Raw genomic sequence first — 26346 nt, forward strand, 5'->3', positions numbered from 1 at the left:
GCAGACATTCTGAGAGGGTGCGTATGGACCCTGCTTGGAGACTGAGCTCTAATGTACCCTTTTGCAGGGTATAATTCTATTTCCTGAAAGCCTATGACTTGCGGGGAGCCCCATGATATTGTAGGCATAAACTGAGCTGAATTTGGGATCCAGACCCTCTGGTGGTCTCTAGCCATAGCGGCTTCCTTCTCCTCCCCAGGGCTTTCCAAGGCCATAGCTCCTTTGGACCAACCTTCAGGAACAAATTTTGGAAAGGGAAAGAGAGTGGGCTCTGAGCTGCACACGGGTACCTGGATAAAGTTGCTTTCAAACACCACTGAGTCAGAGAACAAGTTGAATTCTGGAGAATGAATCAGTTGACAAAGAAGGCCATCTTCCACCCCAAGTTCCACTCCAGGGCCTGGTTCCCTGACCTCAGGTGGGAGGCCCCTAATTTTACTCATTGGTTCTTGGGAAGAATGGGCTGGGGAACATCTCTGGGGCTCCACGCAGACCCAGCCCAATTTCAAGATGTTGATGTGACCACTGCTCCCCCCACCTCCACAGTTCCACTTCCCCTCCTGACTTACAGGCTGTCCACCAGGCCAGGGAGGGCCTGTCGGCTCACAATGGCAGGCATGACATCAAGGAATGTGATAGGTAACAAACAAGGAAGTCAAGGAAAGATTGGGGGTGAGCAGGGCCTTTTATCTCCCCTTTCCTTCGCACTACACACTGGCAGTCATGTAGTCTTATTCCATTTTTCACTCATTCTCTCTGTATACATGAGGAAAATGACTGCACTATGGTTATGCCAAGACAGCAGTGTGCTGGCCAGAACAGCAAGGCAGGCTCCCAGGAAACCCACAGCCCTCAATCCTCTCCCCCGACAGTGAAGGCCCTCGCAAAAACTTTCTCTGAGTGAACTGATCACCTAAAGTCAGGCCCTCACCTTGCCAAAGAAGCTTAGGACAGAGGCAAGCAATTCACCCCCATCTCTCCTACCCCATTTCATGGGATAAAATGATTATATATATATACATTTATTTAATATAAATATAATATATTATAATTTTATAATATAAAATATAATTTTATAATAAAGTATTTTATAATATTTTAATTTAATTAAATATAGTATTTTAATTTAATATTTATATTTTAATTTGATTTAATTTAATTTAATATTTTAATTTATAATAAAATATTATAATTTTATAATATATATTTATTTAATATATATATATATTTAAACACCAGGTTGTTCACAAAGCAAAGAGGCTTATTTATTCGGAAACAGTAGGCAAATGAGAAAGTGTGGCATAGTAGTATGCTCGAGCCAGTGCAAAACAGAGATCATGAAAACTTAAACTTTCAGGATTTTGACAAAGCAGTTATTAAACACAGCCATTATTAAAAAATTAATTATATAAGCTTACACTTAAACAAATCATACAAAAACAAAGGTAATGGCCCAAACTCGGAAACAGTAGGCAAATGAGAAAGTGTGGCATAGTAGTATGCTCGAGCCAGTGCAAAACAGAGATCATGAAAACTTAAACTTTCAGGATTTTGACAAAGCAGTTATTAAACACAGCCATTATTAAAAAATTAATTATATAAGCTTACACTTAAACAAATCATACAAAAACAAAGGTAATGGCCCAAACTCACCTTCTGAATTATTCTTAATTATTTTACTACTCTCCAGAGGTTATTTATATCTATTGTACCTACGTGGTAAAAATACTCTATAAAGGTGTGCTACTACTGCCTATCTCTTCTCCATGTGTGTTCAAGGAACCTCCTGTTGGTCACTGCCTTCAAACCAGCCATGTTGAGAGTTATTTACACCACAGAAACCAGTAAATTCGGGGCACTGGGGTGACTGAGTTGGTTAAGCGTCTGCCTGGGCTCAGGTGGTTATCCCGAAGTCCTGGGATTGAGTCTGCATTAGGCTCCCTGCTCCGTGGGGAGCCTGCTTCTCCCTCTGCCTCTCCCTCTGTCTCTCATGAATAAATAGATAAAATCTTAAAAAGAAAAAAAAGAAAGAAACCAGTAAATCAAGCCTTGATTTATTATTTTGTTGGCTATCCAAAGGGATAGAGAAAGTGTTAATGATGGAAATTAAACTTAAAAGTGTGTCTGTAGCTGTTACATTGTAGCCACAAAATAACTCTGAGGAGTCTTCCAGTATATGAAAGCTGTCATCTGATTTAGGAAATATGTTGCTTAAGTCATTGGTGAACGTGTAAAGCTCCAACATACAACTTGGTTACTTCATTTTCAGCTTATTAATATAAGTGAAAATATCATCCAATATTCATGTCAGAACTACACTTGTCTGTTAGTTGCATAGGTTGGCCATGGAATGATTACTGAGACCTACAAAGTTAGAAAAAGATGAAGAACAGTATATATAAAATGCTATCACTTGGGTCAAAGGTATTTAACAAAAGGATACATACTCATGCATGCTTGAACATGCCCAGAAAAATTCTGGGAAGATAAAAACGTCATTGGCTTAGGAAGCATAGGGCATTGGTAATGGTGATGAAAAAAAGGACTTATTTTTCACCGTATACTTTTTTTTTTACTATTTGAATTATTTACCATGAACAAGTATTTTTTAAAAATATTTTATTTATTTATTCATGAGAGACAGAGACACACAGAGAGAGGCAGAGACATTGGTAGAGGGAGAAGTAGGCTCCATGCAGGGAGTCTGATGTGAGACTCGATCCCAGGACTCCGGGATCATGCCCTGGGCCCAAGGCAGGCACTAAAACCCTGGCCACCCAGGTGTCCTCATGGATTTCTTTAAATTTTTTTAAAATTTTTATTTATTTATGATAGTCACACAGAGAGAGAGAGAGAGAGAGGCAGAGACATAGGCAGAGGGAGAAGCAGGCTCCATGCACCGGGAGCCCGACGTGGGACTCGATCCCGGGTCTCCAGGATCATGCCCTGGGCCAAAGGCAGGCGCTAAAACCGCTGCGCCACCCAGGGATCCCCTCCTCATGGATTTCTTTTAAATAAATTTTAAAATAAAAAGTGTTAAAGAAACTTCCTACATATGGCTCTACAAATATTTGCTGAGAAGCAACTATGTACAAGGTACATTATATATTGGAAGAATCATTACTAGCTCTATAAGTAGTCTGTTCAGAGTTGTATACATGTGGTCAGGGCTGTATTGGACATAACTGTTTACTTCCTGAGTTAAAGATATGTATTTGAAGAAATAAGGGCTGGAAGATTTACAAATGTAGTAAAAATTATAAACCTACATCTACACAAAGAGTAAGTAATTACTAGGGTAACAATTTTTACATTAATAAAAATTTTTAAATATATATACACACAAATTTTAAAGTTCCTTAACAATTGACTAAAAATTATAACAATGTAATATGTAACATTACGTGTAGAACATATGTAGAAGTAAAATATATGACAAGATGGCACAGAGGGGGTGCCTGGGTGGCTCCGTCAGTTAAGCATCTGCCTTCAGCTTGGGTCATGATCTTGGGGTCCTGAGATCAAGCCCTGCATTGGGCTCCTTGCTCAGCAGGGAGTCTGCCAGGGAGCCCCGCCCCTCCCCCAGCTCATGCTCTCTCGCTCGCTCACTCTCTCTCAAATAAATAAAATCTTAAACAAACAAACCAAGAATGACACTGAGGATGAGAGGGGAAAATAAAGGTGTAGTATTGCGTGGTTCTGACATTATACATGAGGTGGTAAAATACTATTTGAAGTTAGACTGTAATAAGTTAGAAGATGGCTACTGTAAATCCTAGAATAGAGGAACCATTAAAAAATTAAATAGATGTATAGCTAATAAATCAATAGTAAAGATAAAACAGAACATTGAAAAACTCACAATTAATCCAGAAGAAGGTAAGAAAAAAGGAAAAATGGAACAAAAAACAAATGGGAAACAGAAAATAACAAGTTAGAACATTTAAACAACCCAATCTTATTCATAATTACACTAAATGTAAATGGTCTAAACATTCCAATTAAAAATGAGATATTGCCAGTCTGTATAAAAAGAAAGGCACAGGGAAGCCTGGGTGGCTCAGCGGTTTAGCGCCTGCCTTCGGCTCAGGGCATGATCCTGGAGTCCCGGGATCGAGTCCTACATCGGGCTCCCTGCATGGAGCCTGCTTCTCCCTCTGCCTATGTCTCTGCCTCTCTCTCTGTGTCTCTCATGAATAAATAAACAGAATCTTAAAAAAAAAAAGGCACAACTATATGCTTATCTACAAGAAATCACAATATATAAAGACACATAAGTTAAAGGGACAGAGTAAGATAAACTTTGCAGCCACTAATCATAAGTCAGCTAGAGTGGCTATATTAATATCATACAAAGAAGACTTCATGACAAGGAATAATACAAGTGATAAAGAGGGACATTTTTTTCTAAAGATTTTATTTATTTTGAGAGAGAGAGTGCATATGCAAGCAGGGGAGGGGTAGAAGGAGAGAGAGAATCTCAAGCAGTCTCCATGTCAAGCTCAGAGGTTTACATGGGGCTTGATCCCATGACTCTGAGATCATGACCAGAGCGGAAATCAAGAGTCAGACACTTAATCAACTGAGCCACCCAGGCACCCCAGAGGGACATTTTAAAATTTTAAATTCAATTAATTAGCATATAGTATATTATTAGTTTCAGCGGTAGAGGTCAGTGATTCAACAGTTGTATATAACATCCAGTGCTTATTACATCACATAATTTCTTTAATGCTTGTCACTCAGTTTCCTGATCCCCCCTTCCTCCACTCCAGCAACCTTCAGTTTGTTTCCTATGATTAAGAATCTCTTATGGTTTGTATCCCCCAAAGACAGACATTTGTAAAAGATAAGAGGGTCAATTTAAAAAGACATAACAATCCTAAATGTATATGTAGCCAATAACAGAGTTTCAAAAAACATGAAGTAAAACCTGATGAAACTAAAAAGAGAAATAGACAAATAGATATTTAGAGTTGGATGTCTCATCATTTCTTTCTCAGAAATTCACAGAACAAGTAAATAGGAGGAAATCAATAAGGGTACAGAAGACTTGAACTATCAACTAACTTTATGTAAAAATTTTTAAAGATGTATTTATTCATGGGAGACACACAGAGAGAAAGAGACAGGCAGAGGGAGAAGCAGGCCCCGTGCAAGGAGCCCGATGTGGGACTCAATCCCAGATCCCAGGATCGCGCCCTGAGCAGAAGGCAGACGTTCAACTGCTGAGCCACCCAGGTGTCCCTATCCATCTATCTATCTATCTATCTATCTATCTATCTATCTATCTATCTATCATTTATTTATAGTGAGTGCACGCTCCAGCTGGGGGTAAAGGAGCAGAGGGAGAGAGAGTGAACCTTAAGCAGGCTCCTCAGCACAGAGCCCAATGCAGGTCTCCATCTCATGATCCTGAGTTCATGACCTAAGCCAAAATCAAGAGTTGGATGCTCAAGCAACTGAGACACCCAGGTACCCCCTTCTATATAATTTTTATTAAAATTTTGTATTTTGTATATTTTCTATAGGAAATATTTTGTACACTTTCTGTAAAACACAGAACACTCACTCAGAATCCACAGAATCCACTTTCTTTTCAAATGCACATGGAATATTCACCAAGATACACCATGCGCTGAGCCATAAAACAAGTCTCAGTGATATGGGGTATGTTCCCTGACCATAATCAATGAAATTAGAAGCCAATGAAATTAATGAAAGAAAAATATTTGGAGGAACACCTGGGTTGCTCAGTTGGTTAAGCATCCACCTTCAGGTCAGGTCCTGATCTCAGGGTCCTGGGATCTAGCCCCATTTGGGCTCTCTGCTCGGAGGGGTGTCTGCTTCTCCCTCTCCTTCTGCCCTTCTGCACTTGCCCCAACTCATGCTCTCTCATGCTCTCCCTCTCAAATAAATAAAATCTTTTTAAAAAGAAAAAATATTTGGAAAATATCAAGGGATTTGATGGTCTAAGGGCAAAGCAGGGTGTAAATATTGTAAGTCACAATCATTTCATAATTTTGATTTGTTACAATAGGTTTTCTTAAGAAAAAAATCTTACATGTCCACACAAGAATAACCTGGGAGTGAAAAAGCACATTATTGAACTATTTTGCTATCCTGCCTTTTGAAGTGGTCCTTGGAAAAAAAAAAATCACGTTGTAGAAAAAAGAGCTGTAGACTAGCAATCGAGCACCCATTAATTCAATGATATTATCTAAGTTACTTACCTTTCTTCTGTTTCCTCTGTAGTAAAATGAAAAGATCTATGTGTGCAATACAGTGGCCACTAGCCACATGTGACTACTGAGCACCTGAGATGTGGTTAATCCAAATGAGATATTTTTTTTAAAAAAAAGACTTTATTATTTATTTATGAGAGACACACAGAGAGAGGCAGAGACATAGGCAGAGGAAGAAGTAGGCTTGATGTGGGACTCAATCCTGGGACTTGTTCCTGGGACTCTGAGATCATGTCCTGAACCAAAGGCAGCTGCTCAACCATGAGCCACCTAGGCGTCCCAAATGAGGTATGTTCTAAGTATAAAATACCAATAAAAATACATACTTAGTACCAAAAAAAAAAGTAAAATATTGATCTCATAAATAACTTCTTAGGTTGATTACATGCAGAGATAGTATTTTTAGTACATTAGGTTAAATGTGTTTATTTATTTATTTTTTAATTTAAAGATTTATTTTTATTTATTTATGATAGACATAGAGAGAGAAAGAGGCAGAGACACAGGCAGAGGGAGAAGCAGGCTCCATGCCGGGAGCCTGACGCGGGACTTGATCCCAGGACTCCAGGATAGCGCCTTGGGCCAAAGGCAGGCGCGAAACTGCTGCGCCACCCAGGGATCCCCAGGTTAAATGTGTTTAAAATATATTTTTGTTTCTTGGGATCCCTGGGTGGCGCAGCGGTTTGGCGCCTGCCTTTGGCCCAGGGCGCGATCCTGCAGACCCAGGATCGAATCCTACATCAGGCTCCCGGTGCATGGAGCCTGCTTCTCCCTCTGCCTATGTCTCTGCGCCTCTCTCTCTCTCTCTCTCTCTCTGTGACTATCATAAAAAAAAATTAAAAAAATAAAATATAAAATATATTTTTGTTTCTTTTTTGTGTAACCACTAGAAAAAAATTAAATTAAGTATGTGGCTTGCATTATATATTTATTGGGCACTGTTAGACTAGAGCCTATCTTCCAGCCTTAATATTCTGGTATCTATCATTAACTTTAGAGGCAGAGTCCTTAAATCTGGAAAGCATTACACAGCCTATAGTTACTGTTTCCTTCTTCCTTAGACTCCAGTAGATGGCACTAGAGCTAAGGCCTCAAGCTAATGAGATAGGATTTCTACTTCCAACTTTCTAAATATGCTGTGCTTAAGCTCCCCTCCTGTCCTTGCTCACAGTTCCCTCTAGAAGGAAAAGTTTCTAAACGTGGCTACCTATTCATTTCTTAAAATTCAGATGCTCTAAAAGCTTTTCCTTTTAATATCTGCCTCCGGCCAGTAGGTAACTTTATGTACCCACGTCCCATACATGCTCCTATCACAGAACCATGAAACATTATTGGTTTACATGTTTCTTCCCCCCGCCCTGCTACTGTTTATGCATGTTATTGGAGGTAGGTAGTAATGAATCTTAGTCTATGCGCAATAGCCAGCAGGTGCTGAAGGCAGTTTATCAGTCGGGATAGGCCAAGTTATGCTGCAGTAGCTTAACACAATAGAGGTTTATTTTTTATTTACACTACATGTTCATCAGGTATTGTAAAGGGCTCCTCTCCATGGTATCCTCACTCCGGGACCTACGTTAATGGAGCAGTTTCATTTGGACCACTGCTGGTTACTGTAGTGGATGAGGTAAGGTTAAAGTTTTTGAACTAGTGGTTAAGTGTTCTGATCTAGAATTGACACAAGTCACTTCTACTCACAACTCATCGGCCAAAACTAATTCATGGCCTTGTCCAACCACAAAGGTGTCCCGAAGTGCACTTCTATCGTATGCTTGAAAGGCAAGGGCAGAAGTATTTGAAGACCGTTAATGACAACCACTAGTGACTCTTCTGGTCAATAATCATTCAGCGCACTATCCCTCCTGCAGGTGATATACATTCACCATACCTCCCCAAAGAAGACAACCCAGTAATTCCCTTCAGCTACAACATCAAGTTCAAATTCAAGAATCTCTGAGTGATGCACAATAATCTCTACACCAGTTTCTGATGTGGCTTGAGATGGAGACCTATAAATTAAAAAGATAAGCCCCCTCACATTTAATAAATATTGGTGGAACAGGGACAAGATGAATGCACTAAGGGAGGAGGAGGAATAGGAAACATAGCAGCCTAGTGATCATAATGTGCCACTGAGCAGAAGCAGTGAAGGTCCCTTACCCCAGGGAAAGGGAATAGTTTCTGATTAGGCCCCAATTCTGCTTCCTGGGAACACAGCCTTAGGCAACTGTTCTGCTTTATGCTACTGAGAATTCAGAGTTGTTGCTGCAGCATAACCTAACCTAACCTAACCTAACCCGCCCTAGACTGATAAAGGAGACAGGACTATAGAAGGGCGTGTTGCATATTTGAAACAACAAACTTTAGTATGTGTGACATTTACTTACTTGGAGGGCAGCAAAGTGATCTTATTGAAAGTTGGGAAGCCAGCAACTCATGTTATACAGTAGCAAAGTATTGGTAAAACTGTTGCCTGCAGTAACTGAGAAGACATACCTGATCTAATCTAAGAAGTAAGGGAAAGTCTAGAACCGTATGTTAGCAGCCTGAATTGGATACTATTGGTTACCACTGACAAAGCACAAGATTAGCTCAGACAAGAACTGAACTGGCCAGCCTGCAAGTAGATAAAAGGGCTGTAAAGAGATTACAGAAATCAGAGGGCTTGCAGGGTTCACAGCAACAACTATTTCTCATCCCTAACAGTTAACAGATAAAACTGAGAAATGTTTACAATGACAAATGCTATTTCAAACTCAGCTGTGTAGGCAGGATGACTGATGGGCTATCTTGGTTTACCCAGACCTGTCCTAGTTTTAACCCTTAAAGTACTACATCCCAGAAAAATCCCTCTGCCAGGCAAACAGAGACAGCAGGTCACCCTATTCATGGGAAAGATTAAAACAGGGGTATGGCCATCACATCTGTTGTTAAAATCTCCAAGTAGATTAAGTTGTCATAGAGTGAAGACTTCACAGAGGTTGTGGCACTCTATAAACCATTTCAATTAAACTGCTTGGGGAAGTGACTTTCATGGGCAGCTCTCCCACTTAAAAACACCCCAAATGAGTTGAAGGTATGAGAATGAGAAAATACATCAAATTTAATATGTTTAGGATAGCTACTGGCATGTGTCAGTGCCTGAAATCTGAGACCAAAAAAAAAAAAAAGTCAGCTATATTTTTTATTTGTACTCTGCTACTGAGAGGTGAGCCACATAACCCCAGCTATCCACTAAGGATCATGGAGGAGGACGGTACCATGTGCCCATGGGTGGGAAGCTGGAAATTCTTGCTAAACAGCACTAATGACTACCATAGTACAATAAACAGAAGTGATGCCCAAACCACTGGCTTCTGGAGTAGAGGCATTTAAGCTCAAGAACGCCTCAGGAAGCAAAAGTGGGTTAGCAGAGGCACCATACTCCTTTCTTACTCTTTGGCAAAAGTAAATCAAACTCACCATACATGAAATGACAAACGTCAAGAGAGTGTGAATGGATATATTACCATGGGCAGAGGAGTGAATGAATGCACTTGAACATGGAGCAGCAGATGTAGTGGATAAGGGCAAGAAAAAAAAACCCACCCAAATCCCTCCATTTCTGTGTAAAGACCAAGCTGTATAGATCCAGGAGTGAGCAGAAACAATTGTCTGTGAAGTGTGGACGTTTAACCAGCTGACCTAGAGATCAAAATTGAGCCCTTATTCCTATGGATAACAGCAGCACAGGAGGAAAAATACAAAGCCTACTGGACTGATAGTCCTCTTTCCCCCAGAGACTGAAGGTGAGGGTGCTAGAAGAAATCATTTTTCTTTAGAAATGGAGAATCAAGAGAAGACTAGAATATTCTTGGTCTAGGCTCAGAAAACTGGTTGATACAGGGCAGACCCAACTGCCCTTGCCTCTGAATTCAGGTCTATTTACATTGTTTTATGGTTTTCTAAGTAGGTTCTATGCTCAGTGTGGAGCTCAACGAGGGCCTTGAACTCACAACCCTGAGATGCTTTTTTTTTTAATTTAATAAAATTTTTTATTTTTTAGATTTTATTTATTCGTGAGAGACACAGAGAGAGAGGCAAAGACACAGGCAGAGAAGGAAGCAGGTCCCTGCAGGGAGCCCGATGTGGGACTCGATCCCAGAACCCTGGGATCATGATCTGAGCATAAGGCAGATGCTCAACCACTGAGCCACCCAGGCACCCCTACATTATGTTTTAAGCAAAGTATTCTAAGTACTAAGTACTTTTTCTCCTCCGGAGTTTTTAAGATGTCAAACCCCAAATCTAGGAATGAAGACCCTTCCCTACCATTAACTTCAAGGGCAGAAGTCAACATGACACATAGAAATATATATTCAACTTTTATTTCATTAGAAAAATTAATTTAAGCCACATGGTGGCCATAATGCCATTCTTGAGCAGGCTTTGTCATCCCACTGCCCCCTTCAGACCAATATACATGCATACATGCTTTGTTAGAGAAAGGACTTTACTATATGAAACAATGAGAGGTGGACACTGACTATTTCATCATCCCCCTCCCTATGCCAACTCATACACCACTTCAACTGCTGTCCACACACAGACAAGGTCTCATGGAAGAGAAGCTGAACACCACATAAACTGACCATAACACCCAAACCCAAAGGAACTCTTGGAAAAAGCTAACAAAGCAGGGATGAAAATCACACCATCTCCCAACGGCTGAACATGAAGCACAAGCCCCTAAGAGACATCAGAGCGATGGTGCAAAGGACACCAGAATGTATACAGCAGACCCTGGGGAGAGCAGTGACATCATTCCATCGCAGTTATAGGCAACCCACTCACACCGGTATATTAGACAGGCTCTTTTTCCAGGGCAAGGAGCATCCAGATGGAGAAGCCCTTCAAGGGCCTGGTAACAGTTTGTTCTGGTAACACTGATGTTCTGAGCTTGCCTGCCCAGGAACTGGACACCTGCCTGGATCTGTTTAGGCCAGTGGTCCAAGGTTATAACTGGTGGAGGGAGGTCTTATCACACCTCTCTGGATGGATGGTCTGGAATGCCCTTGGGGGCTCTGCACTGGCTGGATGACCTCTGGTGGTCCAAGAGCTCCCCAGCAATGGGCTCTCCAGTATGCCTCCCAGGGACTCCATCAGTCTAACGAAGATGGAGAGCAGGGTCAGCACCACACCTAAGAGATAGAGGTTCAACATAGGCTTCATGGCTGAAAGGACTCCACTTCTCTGTAGAGCGGTAGAGCGGTCACTTCTTGAAGGCCTCTGGATACTGAGGAAAGAGAGATGAGATTAATCGACAGCCTTTTGGGATACGCATGTATCTAGTCCTGACCTCTGTCTTCCTGTGGAGCTAAGAGTGAGGCTTAGCCCGTCAAAGAGACAGGGACCAGTAGATGTTCTCTGCAACAGAATCTCCAAGCATAGTTATGCTGTAGACTCCATGGCTGCAGAGCTAGCCTTGCTTCTTGGACTAATTCAAGAGCACTCCTTAAAACTTTTACTTCTCCTAAAGTAAAACCTTTTATTTCTCCTGCCAGGTGCAATGCACAACCCCTATGCCACAGTCTAGGGACCAAAAATCTTCCCGAAAGGAGTCTTTTTTTTTGGGGGGGGGGGTTAAGGATAGGAGAAAGCAATCTGCCTAGGGGTTCTCCTCACACCTCAGTCAGGTTCCAGTTAATCATCAACTTTTTGGTAAAGCCAAAATAATTACAAGACAGTCACATCTATCAAGTTCACTTATTCAACAAACACACCCTGGATACCTACAACGTGTTAGGCACCCTGGAAGGTACCGCACGGGGCCCGGTAGTCATGAACCCTGCCCTCAAGGGCCCTACAATCTAGGCAAGAAATTAGGCAGCGAGCACCCACACAACACGCCAAGTGCTAACAAGGGTGCTGTGGGACCAGGGCCGGACGGGGACGCCTACCCTGGCGCTAGAGAGCACGAAGAGAGACACATGGAACGCAAGGCCATCTCTGAAGCCAAGGCCGGAGCGGCTGACTCCGCACCCAGGTGGAGGCGGAGGGAGGACGAGTGCAGCCGGGGGCGCGGGGCGGAAAGCCGGGGAAGCCCACAGGGCCGCTCACCTCCAGGAGGAAGGGCCAGGAGGGCCCGCTCGCCCAGACAGCGGGTCTCGCAGGAGTCCGCAGGCAAGTCACGTCCCGAGAGCGCCAAAGCGCAGCGCGCAGCCCAGACGACTCTCCGACGCAAAGGCGCAGCCGTAGGCGCGAAGCTGAGCGAGGCTGCCCACGCCGCCCACTTATAGCCGCGGCCCCGCCCCGAGCCCGCGCACGCGCACTCGGGCCGCACGCACCGGCCCCGACGCACGTCCGTGGCCCCGCCCCCGCCCCGGGCCCGCGCGCCGCGCTTCCCGTCCGACGGGTTTCAGAAAGCGTCCGCCTGGGGTCTGTGAGTCACTGAGGTCGGCAGTGGGACTGCGTGCGTGTGAACTCAGACTGCCTTTTTCCTGCTGCAGGAAGCCGGAGGGAATCAGCCCATTTACGCCCGTACCAGGTGGACTGGAAGACATACCTGGAGTGCCCAGACCCAGAGGCCCTCGGGGCGGGGCGGGGCGGGGCGGACGGGTGAGACCCGCGTCTTCCCCAGACACTCGGCAAAGCACGGATCGCCGGAAGGCAGCAGGTCCCGCCCCTACCCCTACTCCTAGTATTTAAATTCCAGCGACTGTAGAGCTGACTTTCACTTTCTAGGAGAACTGAGATTCCTCAACCATTCCAGACCCTGACATTTAGTTTACCGTCGATACACTGGAATGATGAGAGGCCCTTTTACAACGTATTAAGTTCCGCTCTCCAGGAATGTCTGTCATATGTGAGAAAATGTGAAATACTCAGCTGGCCCTGGCGTCTGTGCCTGAATGCACACGGACAAGTCACTTTGTACTCACTGGGCCTCAGTTTTAAAGATTTTATTTATTTATTTATTTGAGAGAGAGAAGAGAGCATGAGCTGGGGGAGAGGCAGACGCCCCGCTGGGCAGGGACCAGGGAGCCAGATGCCAGGAACCCTGGGATCATGGACCTGAGCCTAAGGCAGACACACAATGTACTGCGCCACTCAGGAACCCCCACTAGATAATTTTTTAAAGGTACTTTCAGATTGAAACAAAGAGCTAGGAGGTGACAATCCAGCCTCATCCCCAGATCTGCGGGCTGAGAAACCTTACAAAGCACCTCTCCACCCCCCAATCCCACCCCCCAGGAAACCGGAGAAATGTAGACCTTCTGCTGTGAGAGCAGATCTCAGAAAATAAGAGTCCTAGGGAGACGCCAGGAAGGCCCCTGGGAAGAGCCTCCACACTGAAGGGCTGTCAGTGGTTTCACGGCTTTCCTCCTGGGGATGGCAGTTTGGCCACAGCGCGGGGGGAAGGTGACTCTAAGCAGGGCCACAGAGCTGTGGGACTGGCCGTCCCATGTGCCAGGGGCAAGTGCGGGGGCTGGATGCGTAAGAAAGAACCCGGAGCCTTCTGCATAGGCTCTGCGATTTTGCAAAAAAGGATGAACGAACAAATGAGCAGGAAGGGAGGAGCCAAATCCCAACTGCGACCTTTCCCCTACTTTCTGTGCTTGTGGTCTTGTTTTCTGGGAGGAGTGAGTTGGAAAAGGAGAAAGTTGGGGATGGAGACGTGCTGGCAGGCAGGCAGGCACTTACTTATAAACTAACTTCTCTACTTAGACCGCAGGAATTTTTGGTCTTTCCTTAGAGTTTTGACTGTTTTTGTGCTGGACTCAGCAACTCTTGCACTGTTGTGAGGAGACGCTAGAGCTCTGAAATCACACTGCCAGATGTCCCAACTTGCTAGTTGGGTGCTTTGGGCAAATTCTTTAACCTTGCTGTACTTCAGTTTCCTCAGATGTTAAATGAGAATAATAGCAGCCCTTAACTGGAAGTTAAATGAATTCATCCTTGTAAAGCACAAAGAAAACATTCCACGAGTGTTAACATTATCTGTATTATCCATTACAAAACTCCCAAAGAGGGGCTTTGGTCATAGTAGCTTATGTTTGGCACGTGAATCCAGGAATTCCACAATAATCCTTTGGGCTCTGCTTATTGTGAGCTCTCAATTTTTATGTTTACACAGCTAGAAGTAAGACATGGGCACCTCTCAACAATTCCTTCTTTCCCCATAGTCACTGTCATTGCCTGAATGTCCTACCAGCTGAAGTTAACCAGGGTTTAGGTGAATGTAGTCCTGTGCTTCCCTTGTACCAGGTATGAATATTATTGGCTGTCATCTTTGGATAGGAACTGGGCATCTCTAAATCGGGACTCTTGTCCCATCTCCATCACCTTGGCCAAGTTAATTAATCTATTGGAGCCTTAGTTTCCTAATCTATAAAATGGGGGAAATAATATATAGATAAATAGGAGATGCTCCATAAGGAGTGGCTATTATTGGGATCCCTGGGTGGCGCAGCGGTTTGGCGCCTGCCTTTGGCCCAGGGCGCGATCCTGGAGACCAGGGATTGAATCCCACGTCGGGCTCCCAGTGCATGGAGCCTGCTTCTCTCTCTCTGCCTCTCTCTCTCTCTCTGTGTGACTATCATAAAAAAAAAAAGGAGTGGCTATTTTTTACTAAACCACTTGAATGTGTATGTATATGTGTGTGTGTATATATATATATATATATATATATAATTTTTTTTAAGTATTCTCTATGTCCAGTGCAGGGCTGGAATTTACAAACCTGAGATCAAGAGTCACATTCTGAACCAACTGAATCACCCAGTTGCCCCTAGGGGCAAATTCTTATCTTAAATCAGGTTGTTATCTAGTTGGATAAATAAGACCTGCAAAAGATAACTGCCAACCCAAGGCACTATAGGGGTCATGGTTAAAAATGAATTGGACTTGGATCATGATCCACGGGTCCTGGGATTGAGCGCAGCATGGGGCTCTCTCTGCCTCTGCAGCTCCCCACTGCTTGTGCTCTCTCACACTCTGTCAAATGAGTAAATAAAATCTTTAAAAATAAATAAATCCTTTAAATTAAAAAAAAAATAGACTTGAGCATGAGTCCTGCTCTGCAATTTACAACCTATTGTCCTTGGGCTCTGCTTGCCTCAGTTTCTTCCTTTATAAAATGGGAGTAATGAGATACTTGGGTGGCTCAGTGGTTGAACGTCTGCCTTCATGATCCCTGAGTCCCAGGATCCTGTCCCACGTTGGGCTCCTGACAGGGAGCCTGCTGTTCCTTCTGCCTGTATCTCTGCCTCTCTCTCTGTATCTGTATCTCTCTGTGTGTCTCTCGTGAATAAGTAAATAAAAACTTTTTTAAGAATAGTTCTAACCTTAGTAGGTTAGACTGTTAGGAAGTTTAAATAATGGATGTAACGTACTTAGTATAGATTAAGGGCAAAGTAAATGGTGGTTACTAATCTGATTAGCTCCAAGGGTAGACTATTGTGAACATACGGCAGTGCTTGGGAGCCCCGAAATAGAGGAAGAGAGGGAACTGGGTGGGAGAGAAATATGAAGGAAGAGCATGGCTAGGGTGGCAGTGGTCCGCTTGGGGATCGTTTAACAAATTCACCATGAGTGAGTGGAAGACTGGAAGCAAAGTAAGCATTTTCCAAATAATTGGCACCTGCCATGCATTTTGTTGAATGTCTTACATAATATGATTTAACTGAACTCCCATAACAACCCTGTGTGGCAGGTATGAGTGCCTTCCCACTTTGTTAGCCACACCAGCTAGTCTTTTACTCATCCTTCATATCTCAATTCAAATATGTTTCCGTGGGCTGCCTGGGGGACTCAGCTGTTCTCTCTCTCTCTTAAATAAGTAAATAAAATCTTTAAAACAAAACAAAAACCATATTTCCTCTGAGACCCCTTTGCTGACCCCTCAGATCCTTGCTACAGGCTGCAGTAGCATGACATACATTTCCATCACTGTTAGTTACCTTACCCTTGATTGTAGTAATGTCTGCTTCCCCCTTAAAAGCCTGAAAACATCAGTGAAAGGAGTATCTGGTCTAATTTTGCCTTCATTTCATCCTAGCACCTAGCACCACACAGTAGGCTTTCAATAAATATTTGTTGATTGGAGAAATACATAAATAAATGATCTTACCCGCATCTTCAGTGAGTCCCCATTATTCTACCAAAGAAAGAGACAGGGCCTCAAGATAAACCCTTTATAAGTTCTATCTTCTCCTTGGGAACTGCTAATCAAGGAAAGCTCCTTAATGAACCATATCCTTACCCCAAGCCCCTCAAAAAAAGTGCTTCCATAGTCAGCCCACACAGGAGTACCATACTAAGAATATAATATCTTCACAAATCTGGTCTTATGATCTGGGGTCCATTTAAAGAACATGTCTTTGCCAAGGTGGTGAGTATAAATTGGTACACTCTCTATGGAAATCAATTACATAGTAGCTATAAAAACAAAAGAATGCATATGCCCTTTAACCTAGAATTTCATATCTAGAAATGATCATTACAGACAAATTCCTGCATATAGAAAATGGAGTATATAGAGGCAGTCATTACAGCACTGTTTGTAATATTAAAGATTGGAAAGAAACAGAGCAGCCTATTAATAGGAACTGGTTAAGTGAGTGACCAGTACCAGGACTGCATGATCATACAGTGGGTTACTATAAAGCCAGCCAAAAGAATAAAGGGTTTTGCACAGACTGACGTGATCTCCACAATACAATAAGTGGAAAAGCTAACGTATAGTGTGTGTATAATATGCTACAGTTTGTGTTAAAACAGACTCCCAAGAAAGAACGTACAAAATGAGATACCAACAAGACGCCTGGGTGACTCAGTTCATTAAGCATCCTACTCTTGATGGCAGGGTCTTGGGGTCAGGTCCCGCATCAGCCTCCATGCTGAGCATGGAGTCTGCTTGAGATTTTTTTTTCTCTCTCTCTCTCTCAAATAAAGAAGTAAAATAGTTTTTAAAAACAAGATACCGGGGTGCCTGGGTGGCTCACCCAGTCAAGCATCTGTCTTTGACTTGGGTTCTGATCCTGGGGTCTTGGGATTGAGCCCCATAACTGGCTCCCTGCTCAGTGAGGAGTCTGCTTCTCCCTCTTGCCATTGCTCATGATCTGTTTCACTCTCTCTCTCTCTGTCAAATAAATAAATAAAATCTTAGCAAAAATGAGATACCACCTCCTACCCACTAGGAAAGATCTATATCTATCTATATCTATATCTATATTTATATCTAACTATCTATCTAATATATATATCTAGAGAGAGAGAGAGAAAATTATATAGAGAATTATATAGAGAATTTAAAAGAAAAAAAAATAAGCAGTGGATGTGGAACCCTTATACATTGTGGTTGGGAATGTAAAACAGCTGTTGTGGAAAACAGTTTAACAATTCCTCAAAAAATTAAACATAGAATCACCGTATTATCAACAATTCTACTCTGAAGTAAATATCCAAGAGAACTGAAGATATATGTTCACCCAGAAACTTATATATAGATATTCACAACAGCACTGTATTTAATAGCCAAAAAAGTGGAAACAACTCAAATGTCCACTAACTGTAAACAAAATGTGACACAACGGAATATTATCCAACCATAAAATTTAAGTATTATACATGTTTTAGTATGAGTGAACCTTGAGCATATTATGTTAAGTGAAAGAGGTCAGACACAAAAGGACACACAGTGAATGACTCCATTTATATGACATGTCCAGAATAGGCAAGTCTATAGAGATAGGAAGTAGGTTAGTGGTTGCCAGGGCCTGGAGGGAGAGAGGAATGAGGGGTGACAGCTAATGGGTACAGGATTTCTTCCTGGGATGATGAAAATGTTCTAAAATTAGGCAGTGGTGCTAGTTGCACAACTCTGTAAATGAACTGTACATTTTGAAAGGGTGAATTTGGGCATGTGAATGAGATCTTAATAAAGCTGTTATTCTCTAAAAAGAAAGGCCAATTAAAGACATCATCCACTGACAACGACAGAATTAATCACTACAGACCCTTACTAAGGAACTTTTCAAGTGCTTAAAAAGAAACCTGAACCCAGAAGCAAATAGTGAGATTCAAGAAAAAATGGTGAGAAAACAAATTATGACTACTCAAAACTATTTTTTCCAGACTAGAAGAGAGCAGAAAAGTGGCAGCAGAGCACAGCACGTGAGATTGGAGCAGTCCTCTCCTGGGAGAGACAGCACCAGAACTTTGCATGGAACCTGAATGAGCTGGTGGTTCGTGAACAGAGCTGTATCAATGCCAATGCCCTGGCTTCACCATCACAACATAAAGACCCTAGATACTAACCCTGGAGAAATACTTGGGAATTGTTTCTACTGCTTCGCTTTGCAACTTTAAGTCCAAAGTCATTTCAAAATAAAAAGTTTTTTTTAAAGGTGTATTTATTTATTTATTTATTCATAGAGACACAGAGAGAGAGAGAGGCAGAGACACAGGCAGAGGGGGAAGCAGGCTCCATGCAGGGAGCCTGATGTGGGACTCGATCCTGGGACTCCAGAATCACGCCCTGGACCGAAGGTTGAGCTAAACCACACTGAGCCATCCGGGCTGCCCCAAAATAAAAAGTTTTAAGAGTTAAAAAAAAGTAAACCCCTTTTTAGTAGTAATGATTACTTTGGCAAAGTAACAATAACAAACTAAAAAATAAGGGTAAACCTTTAAGTTGGAAACAGTGAGTAGAGAAAGCTGAACAAGTCTTATTGAGAGGAAGGTAGATATTGATTAATTTTAGGCATTTTAAGTCCATATTAAAATGTTAAGGGCAGCTCTTCCTGTTACCTTTTGAACGATTCAGGCTTCAAGCCATTGGGTGGAGCAGATCACATATTAGCCATGAAGGAGTGGACTAGCGGCCCAGAGTGGAATATTTCTTTTATTCTCTACTCTATCCTCAGTGTCTGATACATGTTCAGTAAATATTTGTGGAATAGATGGATGCATAAATGAATGGCTTACTCTCTCACTCCCTTCTGGACTCTGATCAAATGTCATTTCTCAGGGAGGCCTTCCTATCCACCCTATATAAAATACACCCCCATTCTGTCCATCTCCCCTACTCTGCTTCATCTTTTCTTCACACTACTTGACACCACCAAACCTATCTTATACTTAAATGTTAATCATCTGTCTTCCCCCACTAGAAGGTAGCTCCTTGAAGATAAGGATTTGAACTATTTTATCAATAACTACATACTTAAACCCATAGCGTTACCTGGCATTAGGTGCTCAACAAATACTTACTGAATGATTAAATATTTTTTAAGAAAAAGAGCAGTTCCTCAATGATTGGTTTTATTTATTAGTAATTGTGCAACATTTTAACAATGATTATTTCTGGGTGATGTAGCTATGCAATTTTTCCTCCAAAATTTTCTTGCAGGTGCATGTGTTACTTTTATAATTACAGAAAAAAACTTTAAAAATGTAAACTAACATTTTGTAAATTAATTGCTTGTGCAACATTGTGACAACAGGAGATATGCAATGAGGGGAAAACAGCCAAGGGAGTTTGGATGGAGAAACTGGGTCAAGAGCAGGGCGGCTGTGGGGGTGGGGGTGAGTGTGGGAGGGCTAGGGCAGTGCAGGGCACCAGAGAAAGATGCCCATGGAAGGTAGAGTCAGTTCCAAAAGATGGGCAAAGGGCACCCAATGCAAACAGAGGCTTCTACACCCCCTACCTGGGCCAGGGGCCAAAATTCTGAGTGTGGTTCTGGTGCTAACTACCTACCAACCTGGGACAAGTTGCTTTTCCAGGCCTCAGTTTTCTTTTCTGTGAAACACAGGGCTGAGGGAAATGAGCTGCCTCTAAGTGTTTCTACCTCAGAGGTGTGTGGTTCTAGAACCTGTGCTAAGAAACTACAGCATGGGCGGGAGAGAGTCCCAAAGGCACAATAGACTCCTGTCCCCAAGCCCCATTTGGGAAATCCCGGATAAACAATGCAGAGTTAGAAAAAATAGTATTTAGACACCTGGATGGCTCAGTGGTGGAGCATCTGCCTTTGGCTCAGGGCGTGATCCTGGGGTCCTGAGATGGAGTCCTGCATTGGGTTCCCCACAGGGAACCTGCTTCTTCCTCTGCCTATGTCTCTGCCTCTCTGTATCTCTCTAACTATCATGAATGAATAAATAAAATCTTGTGAAAAAATAGTATTCAAAACTATATGGCCCATCTACATTAACCATGATATATATAAATATCATATATAAAGATCATATATAAATGTCATATTATATATATATATATATATATATATATATATAGAGAGAGAGAGAGAGAGAGAGAGAGAGACTGATAGGATATACTCTGAAATATTAACCTTGACATTAGTTTTCACTGGGCAAGCCCTTTTAATTCATTAGTCACAAAAGAGTGCCAGGGGCCTACAGACTTTTCAAGGACTCTCAAAAATATTTGAGATATAGAAGAGAAAATACATTGCTTCAAAATTTTTTGAAAAGCAAAATTAAAATGAATGAACAGTTAATCAAAGGTCCCTCAAATATGACATTATGTCAACTAGACAATTTTACTCCACTCAATAACTTTAAATGTGGGATATGAGTATATTTTAATGGGCTGGAGTCATGTCTAGGGCCTATGGAAGTTCTTAAAATGAGTGAGTGGTAGATTATGAATTAGTTTTATAGTTTCCTATAGTTTCAGATCTTCTACTATAAGCATATATGGTAAGAAGAAAAATTCAATGAATTTTGAGAAAGCATGTGAATGAAAAAGCCTAGGAAAATTTAGGGTGAAGAAACTGTTTCCCCATCTCAACAAAGGCTGAGTCTCTCTAGTCCTCTGATTTCTATAGATAATAATAAAAAGGAAACTAACTCAAAACATATATTTTAAAAGTTTTCTCTTTCTGTTATTACTAAGTTATGCCCCTCCAACAACTGGAATAAATCCACATGTGGACATTCTTCTCCCTCTTTCCTTCATGGAATCTTAAAATTATTAAATGTTAAGACCTAGGAGAAGCCTTTCTTCTTCCTGTCTTGGTGTTCACAGTGTGTTGAGAGTGGGGCACCCGGGTCAGCCATGACCCAGCCAGGCATGGAGTGGAGAGAGCTTCGTGCTTCTTGGCAAGTGGCTGCAGGAGCTCCAGGAGGGGGCAGGTGGGTGTCTGGCTGTCATATCAGGGAGATGGAAGTTGGGGTGAAAGCCTGGAAAGCAATGGGTTTCTCCCGATTTCTGTGCTATTTTCATTCATCATTGCAACATCTACATCCCCTCTTCTGTTTGTGGCTACATGCACACATACCCTGTGTTTACATATATAGGTACACACGGGTACATTCTCTGTCTTCCTGTCAGGCTGACACCTTTCCCCCAGACACAGACGCCCAGACATTTCTGCTGCCAGCTGACTAACTGCATAGCTCTGTTCCCAGTCAGCTAGTGGAGGGCAAGGGGGTTGCCCTGGTGCTTCTCATCCCAGCCAAGAAGGGCAGAAGCTGCTGCCGGGCATGACAATCTGGTCAGAATTCTCTTCTTTCCCCTCAATGGTGATGGCCCAGGTCCTCCTGAGTCCTTCCCCCAACTCAACTCCAACCTCCCAACCCTCCCGACCCTCTCCCTGAAAGGCAGCTAAATCCACCCAGTCTGTCAGGCTCCCAGCTCTTTCTTTTCTTTTCTTTTTTTTTTTAAGATTTTATTTATTTATTCATGAAAGACACACACACACACACACACACACACACACACACACACAGAGGCAGAGACTCAGGCAGAGGGAGAAGCAGGCTCCATGCAGGGAGCCCAATATGGGACTCGATCCCAGGTCTCCAGGATCAGACCCTAGGCTGAAGGCGGCGCTAAACCACTGAGCCATCGGAGCTGCCCTCCCAGCTCTTTCTTTAGGCCCTATGATCCTCCCCAGGCCCCCAACTCTGGTTCTTTTGCTTACTGAAGTATCAGTTCCTGATGTCATAGCATTCAATGTTTTGCCTCTCAGCTGATAAGCATGTTCTATCTAGAGAACCTCCTGTACTGTTCTTAAGAATTATTACAAATGAAAAAAAATATTATAAACGTTTTACTTATTCATTTATTTTCACTGTTAGATTGTAATTACTTCGAGAGGAAGGGTTATTTTAAGATTTAAAAATATATTATCTTTTTTTAAAAAAGTATTCTCTATACCCAGTGTGGAGCCCAATGAGGGGCTTGAACTCATGACCCTGAGATCAAGACCTGAGCCAATATCGAAAGTTTGATGCTTAACTGACTTAACCGAGCCACCCGAACACCCCCCAAAATATATTCTTTTTAATCTGTGCCTTGTACAAACCAGGTGTTCAGTAGTTATCTGATCAATCTCTTTTAAAAAAAAGATTTTATTTATTTATTTGAGAAAGGGAGAATGATCAGGGGAGGGGCAGAAGGAGAAGCAGACTACCTACCAAGCAGAGAGCCAAACAGGGGGACTCCATCTTGGGAGTCCGGGTTCATCACTTGAGCCAAAAGCAGCCGCTTAACTGAGCCACTCAGGTCCCCTGATCAATCTCTTATCACACACAGGCAATACAGATCACTGAGCCCCCTGAGCTCACTAAATCCTTTAGGTAGACTAAACTCATACTTTCTCTGCCCATCCCACCCATATCATCAAATTGAGGCTCAGCCACTGCCCAGCCGGAGCAATGGGAAAATCTTTTCCTCTCTCCAGCCTACGGTCCTCTCTGTTGAAACAAACAGACTGAGCTCCATATGCTCTAACTTTCCTTCTAGCAGATTAGATTCTCTAACTCAGTGCTGTTACAGCATCATGGCAGCCTCTTGTCCTCTGACTTTGGAATAAATTTATAGTTGTCCCCTGCCTCTTCTGCAAAGCAGGAAGAAGTCAAGGAAAAAGAAAAAGAAAGGGATGTGGAGAATCTTTCACAGTGAAGGAAACGTCAACTTAGGGACTCATGCAAAATGAGGGCCACCCAGAAGATTGTGCTTGGTGTGTAATGGGACATGCAGAGCCCAGGTGTTCTGGGTGTGTGCATCAGGACAGGTGTGTGCACACTTAGGAACCTTTACTCTGGCAATGGCTCTCAGACAGTTGATGTTCTCGTTGTTGATGTGAACTCCTGCTGCCCTAGAGTGCGTGGGTGTGTGGCTTTCAAAACCTCCTGGTTCAGGTCACTTGGTCAAGAGGCATGTGACTATTGTTATTTTTGTGTGCCTGAAACTGTGCTAGGCTCATCACTCCAGGAAGTTCAAGTTCTTTGGTTGGATTAGTGAATCACCCCATAGATAGACATGGGCTGCCTGCAGTTCCCAGTTCCCTTACCTCTTGCAAGCCAGGCAATGAGAGCAGTCTCCCCATGGTCCCAGAGGCCAGCACACCTGAACAGCCCTTTCCCATTGAGGGAATGCATTGTGAAATTATACCCTGAGGAAGAGACATCATCAATGGGAAGGGCACGAAGTCAAAGTCATTCCACAATCTGGAGACAAGACAATGGTCTGGAAACAAGCTCAGTAACCAACATTGCCTTGCTCAGCTCCCGAGTTGCATTGCCTGATTGACCAAGGAAAGGACATATTCCTATGCCCACAGAATGAGAAGTTACCACTCTGATCAGAGCCCAGATTTCAATAAACCCTACACCCGAGGTTGGGCTCCTCTGACCTGTCAGGGCAAGACAGAGGGGGTCCTAGCTTCAGGGAGGATACTGTCTACCATCAGAGCTAGATTTCCTCCCCAGAGGATGGGCTCACCTTCTAACCCCTTCCCGGTAAAGTCATTCCCAACCCCACAACGAGAAGCTCATCGATATATGTACTTCTGATTCTTCTGGCTGCTTTTCCCAACCTGGGACATCTGATCATCCTGTCAGAACACACAGCAATCCCTCTCCTGCCCTCTTGCTTGTCTGATAAAGGTCAAACCCAGCTCTGCTGCTAGGCTTCTTGCATTTTCTGATTAAGTCCCCTTTCTCACATAACTGTGGTTCACTTATCCTCATGTGGTCCCCATGCTTTCTTATAAATTTATATGCTGATTTCCAGAAAGGGCATGTATTTGACAATGCCATTTTTCTATTAAAGATATCTTGTTGGGGCACCAGCTAGCTCAGTCAGAAGAGCATGCTACTAGATTTTGGGGTTGGAAGTTCAAGCCCTACATTGGGTATAGAGATGACTTAAATAAATAAAACTTAAAATAAGTTTCTGTTCCTCTTATCAGTTTTCCAAGTTCTTGCTGTATTAAGTTGAGACCTTATCTATTGTATTTATGAAAAAATATTTCCCTATTTGCTTTTAATTTTATGACTATTTTCCTCTTTTTTTTTAAAAAAAAGAAAAGACTTTATTTATTTATTTGACAGAGAGAGAAAGAGAGAGAGAGCCCAAGCAGTGGAGCAGGAGAGGGAGAAGCAGATTCCCTACCGAGCAGGGAGCCTGATGTGGGGCTTGATCTCAGGACCTCAGGATCATGACCTGAGCCGAAGGCAGATGCTTAACCAACATAGCCACCCAGGCACCTCTATTTTCCTCAGCCGTATTAACATTCATTTATTCCACAACTATTTATTATGTGTCTCTAGGAATAAGCACTGAGCAAGACATTTTGGAGGCTGGACTATTTGCCTTTAGGATCCTTCCTCCCTCCTACCCTCCGATTGTTCAACTTACAGGCCTAGAAGCTTGATAGTATAGTCATACTTTTGGGTTATAAGGCTCTGGGCCTTATCACTTAAATTTGTATATAGCTCACATAAGTAATAAAAAGGTAAACATGAATTTAAAATGTATAATATATGGTTAATATAATAACTCACTGCAAATAAAATTCACATGAAATTGACCTATCAACAACTTATTAACTTCCATTTATTAGATCACAATGAGGAATAAATCCTCCAGGTGCTGTGCTGAATGGTCAATGAGTACTTTGTTATGTATAAATGTCCACTTGGGGACCCAAACACAACAGAAAGTAGCTGAAGGTGGTAGAATCAGAGCTGGCTAGGGGATCTCAAAGGTGAACATCACTAAGTCCATGGGCTCGCTATCCCCACTGTCCCTATGGGAGGAGTTAGAGCCCTGGGACTGGATTTCTTGTGTTGGTATTTCTGGGTTAAGAGCAGCAGCCATCAGGTCAATGGAACCTGAGTTGAAGCTCAACTCCACTACTTATTGACAGTGTCACTTTGGATAAGCTACTTAATCTCCCTGGGGCCCAGTTCTCTCATTAATTATCTCTCAGTGGGAGTGACGATACCCCTCCCCATAAGATCATTTTGAAGATTAAATGACATTATGTAGACAAAGGTTTTGGCAGTGTTTGTACTGACGCGCTCAATAGATGTTGGTTATATTTTATTATTATTATCACCACTGTTATTATTCTCCTTATGTTATGTGGCAGAGGCTGGCTGTATTTGGGTGCTGAGGATGAAACAATGAACAAGACAAACACGGTTCTTGCCCCATTCCACCTCCAGAGATCTGATACCCGGATTCAGCTCCTCACACTCATACTCAATCCAACAAGGCTGAATTTTGCAGATAGCCTTAATCATACACACAGCCTCGCATCCCTTCTTGCACTGCCTTGTTGAGAAAGTCACTTTAAATCAAGGACAATCTCAGACTATAAGTTCTTTGAGGGCAAAAAATTAACTTATTTCTCATTCCACTGAAGAACACAATACATGTTTGGAAAATGACTGGTGTCCTTCTGTGAAGTGGAAAATCTGGACACAGACAGAGTGAAGAGGGCCATATGAAGACAGGGACAGAGATTGGATTAGGCTGTCACAAGTCCAGGAATGCATGGGTTACCAGATGCTGGAAGAAGCAAGGAAGAATTCTACTCCAGAGACTTCAGAGGGAGCACAGCTCTTCTGCTACCTTTGGACTTCTGGCCTCCAGAACTGTGAGAGAATAAATACCTGTTATTTTAGTGGTATTTTGTTATGGTGGCCCTAGGAAAATCATACAGATGAGGTGGAGTGGTATGTAGACAGGGGATGAAAAGGATTCTAACACAAATCAATACCATTTATACATCTGCAGGAATGTCAGATTAACTCATTTTAGGACACCAGAAAGCCATGTTAGATCATGGGGAGGGGAGGGGGAACA

At 42.6% G+C, this 26346-nt stretch overlaps 2 protein-coding genes and 1 long non-coding RNA gene across 6 annotated transcripts in view; 1 reads left to right on the forward strand and 2 right to left on the reverse strand.

The window, feature by feature from the left end:
* Nucleotides 1–26346, reverse strand: part of GARIN1A (golgi associated RAB2 interactor 1A) — a 43162-nt gene that overhangs the window by 10796 nt on the left and 6020 nt on the right. Inside the window, exons 3-4 of one of the 4 annotated variants that reach the window (XR_008662087.1) lie at nt 26044–26135; nt 21883–23644 (exon numbers count right to left, since the gene is read on the reverse strand). The exons of the other annotated variants lie outside the window; for them this stretch is intronic. The gene's annotated coding sequence lies outside the window, so the exon portion shown is untranslated. Of the gene's footprint in view, nt 1–21882; nt 23645–26043; nt 26136–26346 lie in introns of those variants that run through there. 4 annotated transcript variants of the gene reach the window in all.
* Nucleotides 10594–12515, reverse strand: HILPDA (hypoxia inducible lipid droplet associated). The gene is given in 3 exon segments (XM_055307471.1): nt 10594–11300; nt 11303–11517; nt 12342–12515. Coding segments are annotated over 2 exon segments (189 nt in total). The 5' UTR covers nt 11454–11517; nt 12342–12515; the 3' UTR covers nt 10594–11262.
* On the forward strand, nt 12617–18634 carry LOC129498208 (uncharacterized). The gene is made up of 2 exons (XR_008662088.1): nt 12617–12768; nt 18360–18634. It is a non-coding gene; the product is annotated as an uncharacterized LOC129498208 (long non-coding RNA).

The sequence above is a fragment of the Nyctereutes procyonoides genome, unplaced genomic scaffold (genome assembly GCF_905146905.1).
Source record: "Nyctereutes procyonoides isolate TBG_1078 unplaced genomic scaffold, NYPRO_anot_genome, whole genome shotgun sequence".
Classification (NCBI taxonomy): domain Eukaryota; kingdom Metazoa; phylum Chordata; class Mammalia; order Carnivora; family Canidae; genus Nyctereutes; species Nyctereutes procyonoides.